Raw genomic sequence first — 18343 nt, forward strand, 5'->3', positions numbered from 1 at the left:
TTCATGTTGAACATTCCTTTGACGAACTGAGTAGAACTAGACAAAAATGTCATGAAGTATTTTTTAAATAACCTATAACTTTTGACAATACCTCAATAAAAATGAAAAAGCATATGGAGAAGGAGGAAATTCAAAAATTACTTTTAAATTAAAAAGAAAAAACAAAACAAAACAGCAAATAGTTTTTACACATTTCCACACATAATTTAGTTCATAGACAAGTGTGTGTGGGGGGGGGGGGGGCGGCAAAGCCCCTTAATATAAAAATTAGAACTAATTTATTTATTTATCTGTTACTCTCAAATTTAAAACAAGTATATAACAATTTTAAACACAAAAGTTTTTTCAAAAAATTATAATTTCTTTCTATTTCAATAACTTTTCTGTGTTAAGAGAGGATTATTTTAATAAACACACAAAAAAGCTAAAAAAAATTTCATAACCTAAAACTAAAAATATGCACCGAATATCTTAACAGTACCACAGTAAAAAAATCAGGAAAAAAGTAACTTCACTTACATCTAATAAAAACAAATCCAAGATATAAAAAACTACCACTAATGGAAATTTTGAAGTATACAAAGTTAAGAACCATTGAGAAGCAAACATGTGCATTTCAATTCCTAAATCTGTAAAATGTGCATGAAGTTCAGGTAGTTGATCCTGAAAAGAAAAACATAAAACTGAATTAATTTTTAATTTAAAAAAAACGTTAAAAAATAATGGTTACTTATTGCACAAAGTAAGCTTATCTAAATATACAGGGTGTTCCGTTTTCACCTGCAAGACCTTCATTTTCACAACCCCTAGTCTTAGATGTATACTTCCAATTTCAAAAATGTTCAAAATCAGATGCAGAGTTAAGATATTAAAAGTTTGAAGCAAAAATAAAAATGAGTCAAAAAATACAAAATTTAACTTTTTATATGGGCCCTTTTATAGGTCCCCAAACTTATAATTAGGGAAATAATCTCCATTGAAAGATATTACTAACACAAAAAATTTGACATTTGTGCGGCCAAAACTAGAGGAGATATTAGAGTTTTAAATTTTAAGGAACCAGGAAAAAAGATGAGATTAGAATTTATCGCCCTTTTAGAGGAATGTCAGGTTGTCAAAGTAAATAAAATAAGTATTTATATTTTTCACTGCTATTCCAAAATAAATGCAAGTGTTATGCCATTATACGCAAAAGCACATTACAAAACTTCGACAATTTGAAAAATCACACTATATGCACACATAAAATTTTTTAAACCCTTGTTAACCGCCAGATTTCCCCTCAAAAGGCGTTAGTAATGGTGAGAGTAAAGTGGTGTAAGTCACAAAACGCTGTGTTTCATAGCTCGGTGAATATTGGTAGTACTAATGTCAAACTTTTTCTGTTGGAATGATTTTTCAAAGGAGAAAATTTCCCTAAATATAACTAAGAGGACCTGGGGCCCGTATAAAAAGTTAAATTTTGTATTTTTTGACTTAGTTTATTTTTTACTTCAAATTTTCAATATCTTAACTCTTCATCTGATTTTGAAAATTTTTGCAACTGGAAGTATACATCTAGGATTAACAGTTATGAAAATAAAGGTTTTGCAGGTTAAAACGGAACACCCCCTATAACTAATAGCATGTAGACAAATCAGAGTTTATTCCCATTTTTTCATATAAAATTAAGGACCTTTCAGTTTTATTCAAACAGAATAAGAGACGAGAACATGATTTAACACTCAAATTCAGCTGTAATATACCTATTGAAGAAGAAAAATTATTTTAAGTAAAATAAGAAAAACTTTCATGGCAAGCAATTTGCAAAAAAACTCACATGAACTTCAAAAAGAAAAAAAAAGTAAATAGCATCCAAAGTTGGGTTTTACACTTAACTATTTAAAATAGTAACTGTTGTTATCTTACTCAATTTAGTTACTTAATAAGACCATATTTAATGAACATCAGTTTCTGAAATATATCATTCAGCATCATAAAACAAACTTTCTTGAGTATGAATGCTGTTACAACACAAGTCTCTATATTTCTTCATTCATTTATTTGTTTAATTATTGTTTCTCTCTCATTTACAATGATGTTTCAATTCATTTGATGATGCACTCTGAATATTTAGTTTATTAGTAGTAGTTAGTAGTTATTTTTCTGATGAAATTGACTTTAGCTTCCAGAAATTGGCAAATTCCTCAAATGTTAAGATTCTCTAACAATTTTATGATAGTTAGGTACATTGGCCATACTTAGTATCAGGATAGTTTGAGCGTAAGTGGGTTCATTATGTTGAAACTAAAAGATAAAATATTAATACAACACAAAATCCACATCGGATTCAAAAACAATAATATATATATATATATATATATATATACCCAGCATAGTTTAGTATTAAAAGAGGTAAAATTGTTTGACACAGAAAAATAAAAACTTAACAGACAAAACTGTGATATAATAAACACATATATTTCTATTGATTCGCATTCCCCCCCCCCCCCCCCCCAAGTTCGCATTTTCTGATTTTGATATGTAATGGCGTTTCTCATGATTTTGGCGACCATCTTTTGCGTTCTTCTCCCCGCGAAGTTGTTGTTTTCTCGCCTTTTCGCTCATTGGCTGTAGGCATGGTCGCTGTTTGGTGATGTCATTTTTCTGCTTTCCCACTGGCCAAGCTAATGACGGCACGCATGAATACTTTATTTTCACGTAACCGCGTGGGGTTTTTGCCTGGGCTTGTTAGTGATTTCGAGGTGAGTCAATAGCTGATCTTGATAAGATGTAGACGTGTTTTCTGGGGAGCCGCGATGCTTGTACTTGCAAGTGGAGACGACGAAAATAGGGAGTGGATAATCAATCCCAATCCATCTGCTTTTTACGATCTTAAATCTGCAATGTAATTATTTCTGTGAGGCGAAGCCTTGTTAGGCTCAAAGGATGTGAAATTCGTTCACTCGAGAGAGTACAAAAAAATGGCAAAGTGTGCCTGATTTTCTTTAGTCAAACTACCCGGTATCTCCACAAAAAGAATGATGCATAATGTCATTGTTTTTCATTTTCCACTCGGCATAGTCCCTGCTCCCTGAGCTCGTTTTTTTTTATTTTTTTATTGGAAACATCTCCATCTGACTGGCAATTCTAACTTGGGGATGTGTGAGTGGCATTTCGTTCCTGTACCATCTTCGCCATTTTTGATGACCAAAATGCAGCCACATCTATCGCCATTTATCTTGTCACCAGTTCAATGGGTGTCGATGCCTTCCTCCTCAGGATTACCACTGTGAAAAAATTGTTTGCCTCCCTTGTTATTGATCTTCAAAATGCAACAATTAACTTGTGCCATTTCTTTTAATGTTTGTCATTCTGCTGTGTAAGGTTAAGTGATCATCTTCAATAGACTGGACTTTTTTTTTACTTAAATTTTTCCCTATATTATTTGAATTAATTGCAATCTATTTTGCAAATCTTTCATGTGAGTTTCAATACCTTTCGGGGAAACTCTCCCGACCCATGTGTGTAAATGGTCATGAATAAAGATCATCATGTGACCCTGCCAATTAGCGTGATGAGCAGTTTTTTTTGCGATGACAACATTGGGGTTATTTTTTTTTTTTTGTTAATTCTTTCCTTGTAGGCACCAAATAAAACATTCTGACGTCCTGGAGTTGTTGCAGGAACACTTAAATGCGATCGGCCAAAAATTAATTTTCTTCATCTTTTGATTGTGTCCATTTGTGAAGTTGGTGGTTTCTATTTTCCCCCATAATTTTACAGTTTTCCACCACAAAATAAAACATGTTTGTAGTAAATAACAAATTGTTTCAAACAATTACAAAGTCACAAAAACAAGCATTACAGTTTTTAGTGAATTGAAATAAAAAAAAATTGATTTAGATAGTATCTTACCTCAATCAATTTGTCCAGCTGATATAATCTCAAGTGCAGTTCTTCAAAACTATTTTTAAAGAGATCTCTAAGCCCATATTCAAACATAATCTTAACAAGAATACTAAAAGCTTGCTCTTCCGGAATCTATAAAAATTTTTTAATTATTATGATAATCAGATTTTGATATTCATTGAGTCATTCATGTCAACACTTTGCATTCATAGAACAACTCCTACGCAGCCAAATATTTTAGAGGTTCAGCTTTTTTTTTTTTGAACTTGTTAGGGACAGGAGCCCACAGAAGACAGGGTTCCCCAAAATGGCAGCTGTTACATGCGAACTGTACGTACAGGCCGTCATCTCCAATTTTTAGGTTATAAATGTAACTTATTGTATCTACTTTATAGTGCTTTTACAGTGCAGTGCTTTATTATTACTACAAACTGTACGTAGCATACTGTTTTATTTTTATGTCTCTCTCTCCCCTTAATCATTAATTTTGTGTATCATAACAGTATTTTATGTTGAATATTGCAGTATTTTTAGAAATAGCGTAAAAATTCAGCTCTTTATATAAGAAACAGTAATATAGTTAAAAAATAGTGTAAAACAGTTTTAAAAGGTGTTTAAAAATTTCTAAAATGACTGTATATGTTGATTAAAAAAATCATATACACAATACTTTTCAACAACGCGAAATGTTAACTTACACGAGGAGTTTTGGAATGCATCCCTCGCGCAAGTCGGGATCCAACTGTGTACAGATGGGGGACAAATCCATCTCAATTCAACAAGAGCGTAACATGATGGTCTCCGATTTTTTTGAATTTAACATATGTTAAAATTTATAAAAAATTAAGAAATACGTTTTTTTTTTGCCTAAAATAATTCCTGAGCCGAGATACAGGCCACCAAAGATAGCAGCCATGTCATTTTTTCTCACTTGACTTTTTGTCAAAATCTTTAAAGTACATTATCTTAGGAACAGTAGAACATATTTTGTTGCGGTTTGTTTTATTTAAAAGGATATTTTTTCTTGTTTTGAAAAAAATACAACATTTTGAAAAATATGCTTTAGTTTTTTTCTAGTCTTTCAAAAAAAAAAATTTAAAATAATTGTTTTGATTTTTCTCAAAAATGCAAATTTTAAAAATATTTGTTTTTTTACAGTTTGATAGTACCATTGTGCGCTACGTTCCTTGAAAAGGAGAGCTTCTACTTTTTTCTTTAAAAGATTTTAAAAGGCATTTGAAAAAATGTGGGTTTTTAACCCGTTCGGGACGAACGAGTCTTTGCGTCAGCGCTAGATGGATGGACGAAAAAGGAATTTGTGTGTTACAGTAAGTAGTACGCAGCAGGCCTAACGACTAGGGATGCACCGGATATCCGGTAACTATCCGGTATCCGGCCTATCCGACTGATTTTTTAACTATCCGGAACTATGAGGTATCCGATCCGGCAAGCCACTCCGGATCTGGATATCCGACAGTTTTTTGCAGGATATCCGGGCAGTTATCCGGTAAAAATGTGAGATATCCGGGGTTGATGTGGGGTTATCCGGTACAAATTGAGCAGGGTTGGTAAAAAAACAAAAAAAAAGGTTTTTTTGGTTTAAACCGGGCTTTTTGGTTAAAATACTATTTGCGAGAAAAACAATAAATTTTCGAAAGGTAATTAAGGTTACATGTAATTAACAGTTATTCAATAGTTCACCTAATTTCTTGATTAATTAAAGAGATTAGAACAAAACCTTGTAACTAAATTAAATAATTAAAATAGCTTTCTGCGGGGAAATATTGATTGAAATGTTTGACTTGATTAACATATTAGTATGCATGTATATATAGACCCTTTATGATACGAAATACTGGCTTCATTTTTGATTACATCAAATGAAAGCCAGATTAGGGCTTTTTTTTTCTACCAGAATTAGACATTCTTTTTAAAACAATATGAGTAAGTAACTTTTGTAAATTGCACAGGTTAGCAAAGGCAAAGCAAGTACCAAATTCCCAATTCCAATGAACAAAAGGGGGGAAAAAACTACGAATTATCTGCACCCAATAGTCATAAAGCAGCATAGGTGTATAGCCAATCAAAATATTTTGAGCACACAGAATCCAAAAAAAAAAAAAAAAAACACCAATGGAGAGTGTAGTTTATATGTGAAGATTTATATATTTCTCCATCAATTTTTACACATACATTTGCATTTTGTTCTGGGAATTTAAAAATTTGTCTTTTAATCTTCCTACATTATAATATAAGGAACTATTATGTATCATAATATGAAGTATAAACTTTTTTTAAAAATTTGATTCAAAAAATATTAATTGTGTTCACCTGCAGAACAAATCTTAATTTTTAGTTGCAAACAATTAAGTTAGACTGTTGATTACCTTACAAGTCAAAGTTAAAATTCCAGGAAAGTGCAAATAAATGAGCAAAAATGTCACACCCCTGCAACAGGAGTGAGCAATATAATGGATTGCATCTACAATAAAAGATTCAATCCTTAGTAAATCTTAATTAATCATGCAAATTAAGCATAATGATGGAAGCTGACTGAAATCTGCTTTATGGCACATATATGAAATAAAAAATATATTAATTTATTATAATTATTATATGCGTACTCGGCGTTGCACGGGCTACTTAAAAAATGAAAGAGATGTCCAATTGATGTTTTTGTGACTCTGACATCAGTTTCTAAAACGCTAAGGACTAACTAAATACGCGTAATTCAAGGTTTGCAAAAGAACAGTATAGAGCATATTTTTGGCAAAAATCTCTTTAACATTAATCATAGTTATCAATGATACAAGTTATGAGTATTTTCAATTAGCACAAAATATGAAAATATATGCATTATTAACTATAATCTGTGCTCACATTAAAATGAATTACATCTGATAGACTCTATCTGAAATATTTATGTACAATTACAATCAGCTTTCTACATAAAATGACACACACTTTTTGGTTGATTACGTGAAACTAAAGTACCAAGACTAAATAAATACCAATAAGTATTAATTTAATACCAAGTCATCAGATTTGAAATTAGCTTCAGTTAAAATCTTTAAAAACAATTTTTTTTGTTCAACTCTGTTTCACTTAAAGAAATCCAAACAATCTTAATTTAACGTGTTATTTTAACGATACGAACTGTATTTCAAAAATAGATCAGGAAGGAAAAAGAGAGTTATTACAATTCGAAAACTCACCCATGTAACGGGAAAAGGTCCAACAAAATAAACATAATTAGTCACACATCCTAAATGTACCAAAAATATGAGGCCGGTGAATGATAAACGTACACTACAATCAATAAACATAGCTAAAGAAACAACTTTCCTATGCTGAAAAGAGTAGAGAACGTTGAATGTAAAATATTAAAAAAAGGCTATGTCCGAATAGTGTAACCAATTTCAAACTAATTTAAAATGAAATTCTAGATGGAAACGTTGTTTTAAGATTTGGACAGCAGCCAAAAAATCTCTTTTAAAAGAATTATTAGAATTTTACTTGCTCACTCATATGCAAAATGGCAACAGGAAAGAAATAAAAATTCCTTAATAACGTTATGTTAATTAACGTTTTAATTAATATCTTCCGCTAATTACAGTCGCACAATTACGAGGTTGGTCCTATTGTTTTCTTTGAAAAATTTCGAATTGATCGGTATCTCGTTTGACTCTCGATTCGCAGCGGTTCTCGAGAAGATCGATCTTCAGACAGACAGACAGACGGACGCGAACAGATTCTAATATTATAGTGGATTTTTTTTCGATTAAAGCTTGTACTACATTTTGAAGAAGCAACTTTGCAATTTTAGTATTTATCTCTGCAACTTAACTAGGAACTTAGCATAAATGGAATTTTACATTTTTCAATATGTGTGGGGAAATCAATGTAAACCTGTAAAATGGATTTTTTTTTTTGGCTTTTTTTTTAAAAAAAACATTTTTTTTAAAAAAAACCGCATGGTTTTTAAAAAAAAACCAATTGGTTTAAACCAACGTGGTTTAAACCAAACAACCCTGGAAATGAGGGTTTAATTTTGAATTTAGTTTTGCAAAAATTCCAGTTAAAGCTTTCACTGTTTCATAAACTTTTCGATGATGCTTTCTCTTTTAATTGCTGCTTCAAAAACGACCATTCCTCTTCAAACCTAGCTTCTGGCATTCCCCCGCGTCGTCGTCCCCCTCTCCTTCGCGAATCTGCTGACGGTATGTTGCCAATAATTTCTTTTTTAAATTTCAGCATAAGTTTATCAATTTGTTAACTGGGTTGCCCACCTAGGGGGGGGGGGGGTTCGGGGTATTTTCTCTTTTTTTGGGGGGGGGGCTTTCTATTTGGGGGGTATTTATGTTTTTAGGGGGTGGGCCCTTTCTCTAAGGGGGGGGGGCCTCGTTAGAGAAAATGTACCTTTATTTCTGGAATTAAAGTAAAATTTTAAATAGATTATTTAAGTTTATTTATTTATTTTTTGAGTCAAGCTGGCCTTGTTTTAATATTTTCTTTTTTAACTTGTATGTTAGAAAAATTTCACACGTGTATTATCTGTAATAAAAATGATTTCAAAGCAAAGTTTTATTTTTTGTTATTTCTAAATCGGAAACAAGAAAATGTATTACTTTATGATGAAGTTTAAAAAAATTTCTACATGTCATGCAAATCTAATAACAAATACGACTCATTATACTACCTTTAAGATTTCAACTATGAATAATTAAAAGTTTAAACCATGTGTACATTACATAAAGAATTAATTTTTGCCGAAAGTTAGTCTCTTCGAAAAAATCTGTCGAAATAAAACAATATTTTAATGTTTCATTTTATGTATAGCACAATTCCTAAATTAAAATATAGAGGCTCTAAATAAGCACATTTGAATGTACTTAACATGTTTTTAAAGAAATTATGTGGAACAAGTTTGATTTATTGTTTTGAAACGGCGTTGTAGAAAAATATGCGAACATGCAGTACAATCGAAATGCCGGATATCCGAATCTGGCAGGTAAGGGGGCTTCGGGTATCCGGTATCCGGCAAAATCACTATCCGGTGCATCCCTACTAACGAGGCTTATCTGTGTTTTGGATTTGGAAGGAAATGTTTACTATCCGTTCAAATGATTGCTCTCCTGCATTAGTATTTCTCTCTCTGATGTCAGAATCGAGTCTGTCAAGTGTCTGTGATTTATTGGATTTCATGAAAGAAAATATAAACATATGCTTGCAAGTGAGAAGGGAAACGTATACTCATTTTGAAGTGGCTCTTTCTAGTTTCAGTTCCATTTATAATGAGATTGGAGGGGAGATATTCTAGCAAGGGGTTTTACTTTTATGTTCATTTGGTAGCCATGGTGAACACGTTTTATCTTTCCGAGGAGGAAATATCTTAATTTATGACTGATCCATCTATGGATCTTTTGGGTCACATTGAAACAACTATAAATTATTTTTGTTGGAGTTCTTCACACAGTAGTTACTTTCGAAAATCATACGCTGAAAAAGAAGGCAAAGAACTTAGACAGATATGTGTAATTTGCTCAAAGCAGAATAGAAGACGTAATACTAGGTATGAGTGTAAAATGCTCAATACGCATTTATCTGTGCTTTGAAATTTTTCATGCGGCTTTAAAATATTAATTGTTACAATATTCTTCAAGTATTTCATAATATTTAGTGCAAATATTTTTCCTGTTTTGTAGAAAATATATTGCTTAATTTTGATACTTTTAGTTATTGTAAAAAACAATATATTTTGCATTTATATTGTTAAATATCAATTATTTTCATCCAATTTTTTGTTACGATTGAAATTTTGATATATTTTATCATATATTAAAAAATGGTTTAATTTCTGCTTAAAGTATACGTTTTATCCATTATTATGTATGCGTACTTTTTAAAATTGCGTATTAGGCTTAGCGGGAGAAATTGCCCCGGCCTGTGCGCACAGTCCGCGTGTAACAGCTGCCGTCCTGAGGGAGTGCTATCTTCTGCGAACTGCTGTTCCGAACGGGTTAAGGAACTCTTTAGGTAATGGCAGACGCGAAAATTCGAAAAAATTTCTTGGAACAAGTGGCCCCCCCCACGCAACCTTTCAGCATAGCATCAAAAGAATTGTTAAGAGCAATGCCATCTTGTTCTCACTAAATTCAATATCCAGAATAAAATGGCTTACTCAAAAACTTAATCAAAAGTGTTTTCTGACCACTTATTGCGAAAATATTTTTTGAATTTTCAGCTCTGCCATTACGTAAAGGGTTCCTTAAAAAAAAACATTTTTCCAAATGTTTCTAAAATCTCTTAAACAAAAAAGTGGAAACTCTCCTTTTCAGGGAACCTAGTGTTCAGTAGTACAAATAAACTGTAAATTAAAAAATTAAAAAAACACGCTTTAGTAACAAAATGAACTAAAAAGTTAAAAATAATCTTTAGATGACAAGTATAATAAGTAATTGACCAAACACTTTAATTTTACTGTAATAAAAAAAAAAGCGCGGGGGGGGTGGGGGGCTGCCTATTTACATTTTTGCATGGATAACAAGTGGAAGAAATTTAAGACAGCTGATAAAAAGCTCCCCACGCTTTTTTTCTATTACAGTAAAATTAAGTGTTTGGTCAATTACTGTATATACTTGTCATTCAAAGATTATTTTTAACTTTTTAGTTCATTTCGCTACTAAAGCGTGTTTTTTAGGGCGAAAATTGAGTTGCAAGATTATAAATAAAATTTCGGTGTAGACAGAATTAGAATGTACAACCAATGATTCCCGGAGGTGTACGTCAGCAAAGACATGCATGCTCCTTAGACCACTCAACCACGAACGCTCATAAAGTGGTGGAATGTACTAACAGTAATAAGCCACTAGCTCTTAGTCCAAAGGAGAGTTACCCACAAACATACAAGTGAAGCTAATAAAAGCGTGTCAAAAAGAGAATTTTTTAAATTGTCATTTTTGAGAAAAATCAAAATAATTATTTTAAACTTTTTCTTTTTTTTCAAAAGACTGAAAGAAAAACTAAGCACATATTTTAAAATGATGCACATTTTTTTAAACAAGAAAAATAACCTTTTAAATAAAATAAACCATAACAAAACATGTTCTACTGTTCCTAAGATAATGTACTTGTAAGATTTTTATGAAAATCCCAAGTGAGAAATCATGACAGGATCATTATCTTTGGCAACCTGTATCTCAGCCCAGAAATTTTTTTAGGCAAAACAAAAAAAAATATATTTCTTAATTTTTTATGAATTTTAACACATGTTAAATTCAACAAAATCGGAGATTACCATGTTACGCCCCTTGTTGAATTAAGCTGGATTCTACCATATACATCATTTCAGCGCTAAATTTCCGTTTGCTTTTGAGTTTCCCCTCCACGACAGCATCGAGTCTTATCTGATAACTTCCGTCATTATGGTCGGTTGTGTTTCCAAAGCTTTTTCTTTCAGCTGTAGGGGTGTTAAGTATTTTTTCGCGTATTTTTGCGCTAGGACCACCAAAATAACAAGTTTATGAGTGATATTGCTTTGCACAGTGGTTTCAGGGAACAGTTTTAGAGTTCATTTTCATGTTTTTCCCTTCGAGTGTCGATTTTGGAGAATTTTATGAAATGGGTCAGCTGCCTGATCTCTCACCACGCAAGAAAGCATTGGTTATGTGTATGTTTCACCAAAATAGTTTCACAAAAGGAACTTGCGAAAAAACTTACTATTTACCCAAAAACTATCAGCAGAATCATTGTTTCTGTCAAAGAAAACATACTAGTTGTACCAAAGGCAGGAAATGCAAAAGGTTTCGTAGAATGGGGAGACAACTTTTTTAGATGGTCAAGGTCAACAGAAGAGCAACTAGTAAAGACCTTGCTAACAGTCTGGAGCATATGGTGTGGAGGTGGACCCACCATTGGTTCAGCATAGACTCATCGCCAATGGGATGCCTGCTCAAAGGCCATGCAGGAAGGTCAAAATCACCCCAGATATTGCAAAGAAAAAGACTTAGTGGTCTCTAGAACATACCTTGCACATATTTGACCCAGTGAATCCTTTTCTTTGCCATATCTGGGTTGATTTTGGCCTTCCTGCGTGGAATTCAAGTAGACATCCCATTGGCGATAAGTCTTTGCTGGACCAATGGTGGGTCCATCTAAACACCACATGATTCAGACTGTTAGCAAGGTTTTTACTAGTTGCTCTTTTGTTAACCTTGACCATCTAAATAAGTTTTCTCTTCATTCTTGTAAAGACGTTTTGCATTTTCTGCCACATTTTCCCAACTTCTTTGAGACAACTAGTATGTTTTCTTTGACAGAAAGATTGATTCTGCTGACAGTTTTTGGGGAAATAGTAAGTTTTTTCGTAAGTTTCTTTTTGAAAAGCTCTTTCTGTGTAACATAAACATAACCAATGATTTCTTGTGTGGTGAGCCCCATTTCACAAAATTCACTAAAACCGATGTTCGAAGGAAAAAACATGAAAACAAACTCTATAAAATTGTTCTTTGAAACCACTGTGCAAAACAAAATCACTCAAACTTGTTAATTTGGTTGTCCTAGAGCAAAAATACATGAAAAAAATACTTAACACCACTCAGAGCTGCAGGAAAAGCGTTGGAAACCATAAATGACAGAGGTTATCAGATAAGACCCGATGCTGCCATGGAAGGGAAACTCAAAGCAAACAGGAAATTTAGTGCCGAAATAATGTACAGTCAAACCTTGTTATCACGACACCTTTGGGACTGTCAACAAAGTGTTGTCATAGCCGGAGCGACGTCATAACCGGAATAGTTTAAAAATTCATTATTAAACATTAGTTCACAATAAAATTAGATTTAATGAATAAATTAAAGTGTTTATGCTTTTAAATAGATTCAACTAATGTAAATTTGAGTTATTGGTGAATATAACAAACGTATTTTTAAGAAAAATTTCACTAGTTATTTTTTTGAATTCTACAATACTTTCCAATAAGTGTTTACTAAACTTTCGAATAACATTTTTAACACTCCTCCTTTCCACGAAATTATCAGCAAGAAAGAAACCAATTCAAGACCCTTCACTTTATTCCAGGATTGGCTGTCTGCCGGCAGAAACTAGTCTTTGCCGTGCCAATGGCAGAAACTGGTTATAACCGGTAAAAACCGGCAGAAACTGGCAAAAACTTAAAAACATCTTTAATAACTCAAGTAATTACTGAAAGATATTTGTTTAAGTAAACTAAAGAATTGAACTTTATTTCATCATTTAAAAAAATAAAATACTATGCTAGTGCGCATGATTTAGTTCGGAAAGGAAACTTTTCAATTGCAGATGCTCATAATGTTTGAATTAAACTAACAAAGGACGAAAAATCATATGGCTGCTTAGGATGCTTTGTGATTGAAATTATCATGTGCTTCAAGAAGAAAATGCCAGAATTTTACTTGTCCATATTAACGTAGATTTTGTACCTAGTGTCAAAACTTTGCAGAACAAATTGGCCCCATTTCTCCAAACTTATTTTTTACAGTACAATAGATGAAAGTTTCACAAACATTGCTTGTTCCTTGATGCATTGCCTGCTAGTTCTTCTGTTGAAAGAATATTCTAAAGTTTCTCATTTGCGTATATTAAATTGAGAAAGTTTAGATTTTAGAAACCATCTTTTCTAAGAGGCAACTGCAGGGGCCAAACAATGTAACATTTGGTTTTGAATTGTGTTAATGTTGCAATTAAATTGTGCTTTGGTTACAAATTAATCATCTTTTCCATGCATTTTATATTGAATGTCAATAATTAATTTTTTTCGTATTTAGTGAGTTTTTGCCAGTTTCTGCCGCAAAGTGGCAGAAAGTGGTTTTCGCCATGCCGGTTTTAACCAATTTCTACCAGTGGTTTTAATCGCATCGGCAGAAACTTGCCTACCCTGCTTTTCTCCGCAATTTGATTAGATTTTCAATGCCTAGCCCCACCTCTTGAAGGTGAAAAAACCCTTTCTAATTCTTTTCTCCACTTTAAAGTTGTATGTATTTTTTAAATATAATGAGAAGCTCTTATCTCTTTTTCTCTCATGAGAGAAGCTTGAAGTGACCACCTACAGCTTAAGGTAGGCCTCGTCCAGTATTACAATCCACCCGCTTTGAATCCCTTTCTATTATCCCTCTTGTCAAAGTCTGAAACCTGTACCTTTCAGAACTTATCTACTTGTCTTCCACAATTTTTGAGGTGTCATGCCTGATCAAATCTCTTATCTGTCCGAAATTCCTACAACAAACATTTCCAGAATTATTTTACGGAACTTTTTACAATTGCAAAGAAATACTTGGTCCAATCTGCACAGCTCCAAGTGCCGTCATAACCAGATTTGCCCCAAAAAAACTGTCGTAAAATCCGGAGTTACTTAACATTAAAACTGTATGGCATAAGTTCGGGACTTTGAAAAAGTGACGTGACATCCGGAGTGTCGTGAAATCCGGGTGTCGCGACAACGAGGTTTGACTGTATATAGTACTTTGACTATTTTCGAAAAACATAAGTAGGCTTTTTAAAAGGATCTAGAGGCTAATTTTAAGCTGAAACATTCGATTTTCATGTTTTTCGCTGCTTGAGTGTAATAATTTTCACACCTTTGTACCTTGAATCAATTTCTAGATTATTTATGTTTGGCATTTATATCTAGCATTTATGTCTAGCAGTATTAATCTGCTCACGGCTTTTTTGCAATATCCCTAAAATAAAGAATGATAATTCATGATAGTTTTTAGTTAGGCACCTCAACTTTTAAAAATTTTGAACTTGTTTGTTAAAAACCAAATTACGAAGTTTCTATAAAAAATGAGAAAAGCAAAAGTTACTTCGCTAGCTATTTTTCAAGTTTACCAAAAGTAGCTGTTGAATAAATTAAAGTAAGAATAGAAAATTTGAATCATTGTAAATAATCCACAAAATTTTTGATGAAAGCAATAACCTTTTGCAAGAGCTTAAAAATTTACATACATGCAAAAGTAATGCAGCAGCTAAAAAAGACTGTCCTTGGCAATATCCTACTTCTGGATCGTAAACAGAATAAGCCTACAAAAAATTAAGCACAAAACATTATGAAAACACATCAAAACAGAATGGAAAACACAATTTCAGAGAAAACATATTTTTTCTTATTTGAAATAGAAAAATATGTGAAGTTCTACCCTACAACCCTAATTCTAATAGAATACTTTTAACTTTTCAGAAAAAGTTTAATCTAACAAAATATAAGAGAAAAGTAGGTATTTAAATGAATGTGCTGCCTTTCTTTGACTCTAAAATGTACATAACATTTCATACAAACTTAATTAAAAATAATCTCAAACAAAATAATCCAAAAGGTTATGTCATAGACAGTTTAAATAGTATCAAAAAATTAGAATACTAAAATTAAAAGGGAAAGAAACATTTTCAAACCAAACAATATCAAATGTTGTAGCATCACATTTTGCTAGATCACAACTCTAATCCTTAGAGATATGGAGGATTTCTTCAGTTTTTTACATTCACTGCGACTAATACTGATAAATGTCTATGAAATACACCTCCAGCTCAGTCATTTCCAGCCAAGAACTGCAGTTTCGTGCTTATTAGCACTCATCAGCCCGGCATAGGAAAGTGACTGAGCTGGAGATGGAAAACCTCTTATGGAAGCCAAGAGAGCCAAACAAACTAGTAGCTAATGTAGAATTAGCACAGACCAGACGAGTGACCGAAGTAGTGGTTCGGTTCAACTCGAAAATTGATATCAAGGCATGGTATATTTAGTAAATTACCAATTAATGGAAAATTTCCATAAGAGGTTTTCCATCTCCAGCTCAGTCACTTTCCTATGCCGGGCTGATGAGCGCTAATAAGCACGAAACTGCAGTCCTCGGCTGGAAATGACTGAGCTGGCGGTGTATTTCATGCATTTCTGCTTTAGCTCGTGCTAATGAGTGGTAATTTACTAAATATACTGATAAATGTCCTCTTCAATGTAGCAAGAAGTCCAGTTTTGCTGGTGGAACTTGGTCTTGAACCTTTTTCTTTAAATTTGACTATGCCACAAATTCTCGATCATATTGATATCGGAACTGTTGCTTGGCCAGTTAAATACCAAAAATCCCTCTTTCTGTTTTCCATATACGAGTCAACATAGAGATATAACAGGAAGCAGAATCTTGATGAAAAATAAATGTGTCACTGTTGTGCCTCAGATATTATGCAGTAATTCAGTACACTTTGATAAACTGCAGAATTCACAGATTGGTTTAAGATTCATAATTGCCCAGTTCCAGTAGCTCTCATGCACCTCCATACCATAACGGATGTCTCATATTTGACAGAGTGTCTTACACAAGATTTCTCATATGCTTCACTTATGAAAAGGCAAACCCGAACACCTCTTTCATCAACAAATATTTGAAATAAAGATTCATCACTGAATAAACTACTTTTCCAGTTTTTATGCCCCCAGATGCAATTTTCTTTACTCCAAGAGAACTGTGCAAGTCCCTTCTTCATGTCATCTTTGATTTTACTTTGACTACCCGCAATTGAAACTGCAGTGATTTAACTACATTTGATTTGGACAAGATAACTACAGATTCTTTCCAACACTTATTGATGTCAGAAGTATTTTTAAAACGATTAATTTGGACCATTCACTTTAATTTGCATTTATCTCTAGAAGTTACTAGCATTCTACCACATTTGCTCCGGTTACTTTTTAGTTGGTCAGTTCTCCTATATCTTTATATATTAATAGGCAAGCCGTTTCCTTTTGGTACCGATTTCTAATCTATTTGTGAACCGATTTCCTTTGTTCTTTTTTTGTTTAGTAGCTCTTGCTGAGTTTTAGTGTCATTAATAAAAAATTTTGAAATCGAACGCTAATTAATGGAGATATTAAGTTCGTGAAAATTCATTTTTATTTGCTTTTTCGCACGACATAGTTATTGCTGGATAATATAATGTGTTGCCATTCCTCGCTTGAGCATAAAGAAATGAAATTCTTGCATTTGTTTTTATTATTGAGGCTTTTTGGGTAACTACGGGCACTTAAAATATTTTAACTTTGATTATGTTTACGTGATTTTAATATTTAAATAAATCATTTTCAGGAGTGAGGGATGACTTTCAGTTCCAGCTCCCATAATACCTGCATTTGCTATCACCACAAACAGTACTGGCTTGGGCAGTACGTATACTAAAATTGAAACAATCACCACAAACAGATTTCAAGGTGAATCTTTTGATAAAATTGGCATGTTATTACGACATAAAGTGCTTTCGCGAGGACAATTATATGTTGTCGTGAGCATAGTTCATTCATTTGACTGTAGGAAATTTTATATTTAACGGCAAAGATCATGCCTACTTTTACAAAGAATATTGTTTGTACAGAAGTTTTACATATCAAGGGAGTTTTGCGGCAACGTTTCATTCAGAAAGACTTCCATAATTGTGAAATTGGCGAACTTTATCCGTTTTGGCACCAATGCCAGGGCGAGAAACATTTTTCTTTTGCATTGGTAAAAAAAAAGAGTAGAGAAATGTCTATTTGCAAGGAACTGACTACGAATGAAGTCCCTCTTTAAGGTGGGGTTCATTAAATTGTAACCGTTCGGGATAAGGGGGAGGAAATAAGTGACAAGAAGGACACACAATGGGGAGAATGGGACACCAAGCTTTTTTTTTTGATAAGAACGTTTATGAAAAACAGTGTGATATGTGGCAAAGGGAAGAGGGGGTATGGTGAAGCGTGATACTTTGTGACAAAGGGGAGAGAGATCAAAAATTTTGAAACACGCATTTGTCAGTTTTCCCTTAAACAGTAAACAAATCACAAACAAGATTTTTTTAATAAAATTGCACTATTATTGCGACGTCTAGTGTTTTTGAATGGACAATTTTTAATGTAGCAAGTAGGATTCGTTCATTTGACTATTTGGAATTTAATAATTCTAAAGGCAGAGGTCAAGGCAACTTACTCAATAATATTAAACTTAATAAAAGAAGTATTGTTCATGCAGAAGATTTACGTATAATCTGAGTTTTGCAGGATCATTTCATTCGGGACGATTTCGATAGTTGCGAAATCGATGCTCTTTATCTATTGGCAACAAATCTTTGGCACCAATCGCAGCACGAGAAATGTTTTTTCTTTGCATACACAAACAAAGAGGTAGGGAAATATACATTCGGTACCACAAAACAGGGGTGTCCACGAATGAAGTCCCGTTTTAAGGTGGGGTTGACGAAATAGTAACAGTTTGTGACAAGGGAGAGGAAAGACATGACAAGAGGTGCATACAACAGGGAGAATGTGACAACAAGCCTTTTTTTCATAGGAACGTTTATGAAAAACAGCGTGACATGTGACAAAGGGAAGCAGAGCCCGATCATTCTGATATTGGACATGCAGCTCATTTGTATTACAGGGCCCCCCTAGGGCCCG

The 18343-nt window shown here is 33.0% G+C and overlaps 1 protein-coding gene across 1 annotated transcript in view; it reads right to left on the reverse strand.

The window, feature by feature from the left end:
- The window catches only part of LOC129230434 (rab GTPase-activating protein 1-like), a 176764-nt gene that overhangs the window by 45236 nt on the left and 113185 nt on the right, over positions 1-18343 (reverse strand). The window contains exons 13-15 of the mRNA XM_054864836.1: positions 14875-14949; positions 3898-4023; positions 520-663 (exon numbers count right to left, since the gene is read on the reverse strand). Of these exons, the coding sequence (XP_054720811.1) occupies positions 520-663; positions 3898-4023; positions 14875-14949 (345 nt within the window). The remainder of the gene's footprint in view (positions 1-519; positions 664-3897; positions 4024-14874; positions 14950-18343) is intronic.

Source organism: Uloborus diversus, chromosome 1 (assembly GCF_026930045.1).
Source record: "Uloborus diversus isolate 005 chromosome 1, Udiv.v.3.1, whole genome shotgun sequence".
Lineage (NCBI taxonomy): Eukaryota > Metazoa > Arthropoda > Arachnida > Araneae > Uloboridae > Uloborus > Uloborus diversus.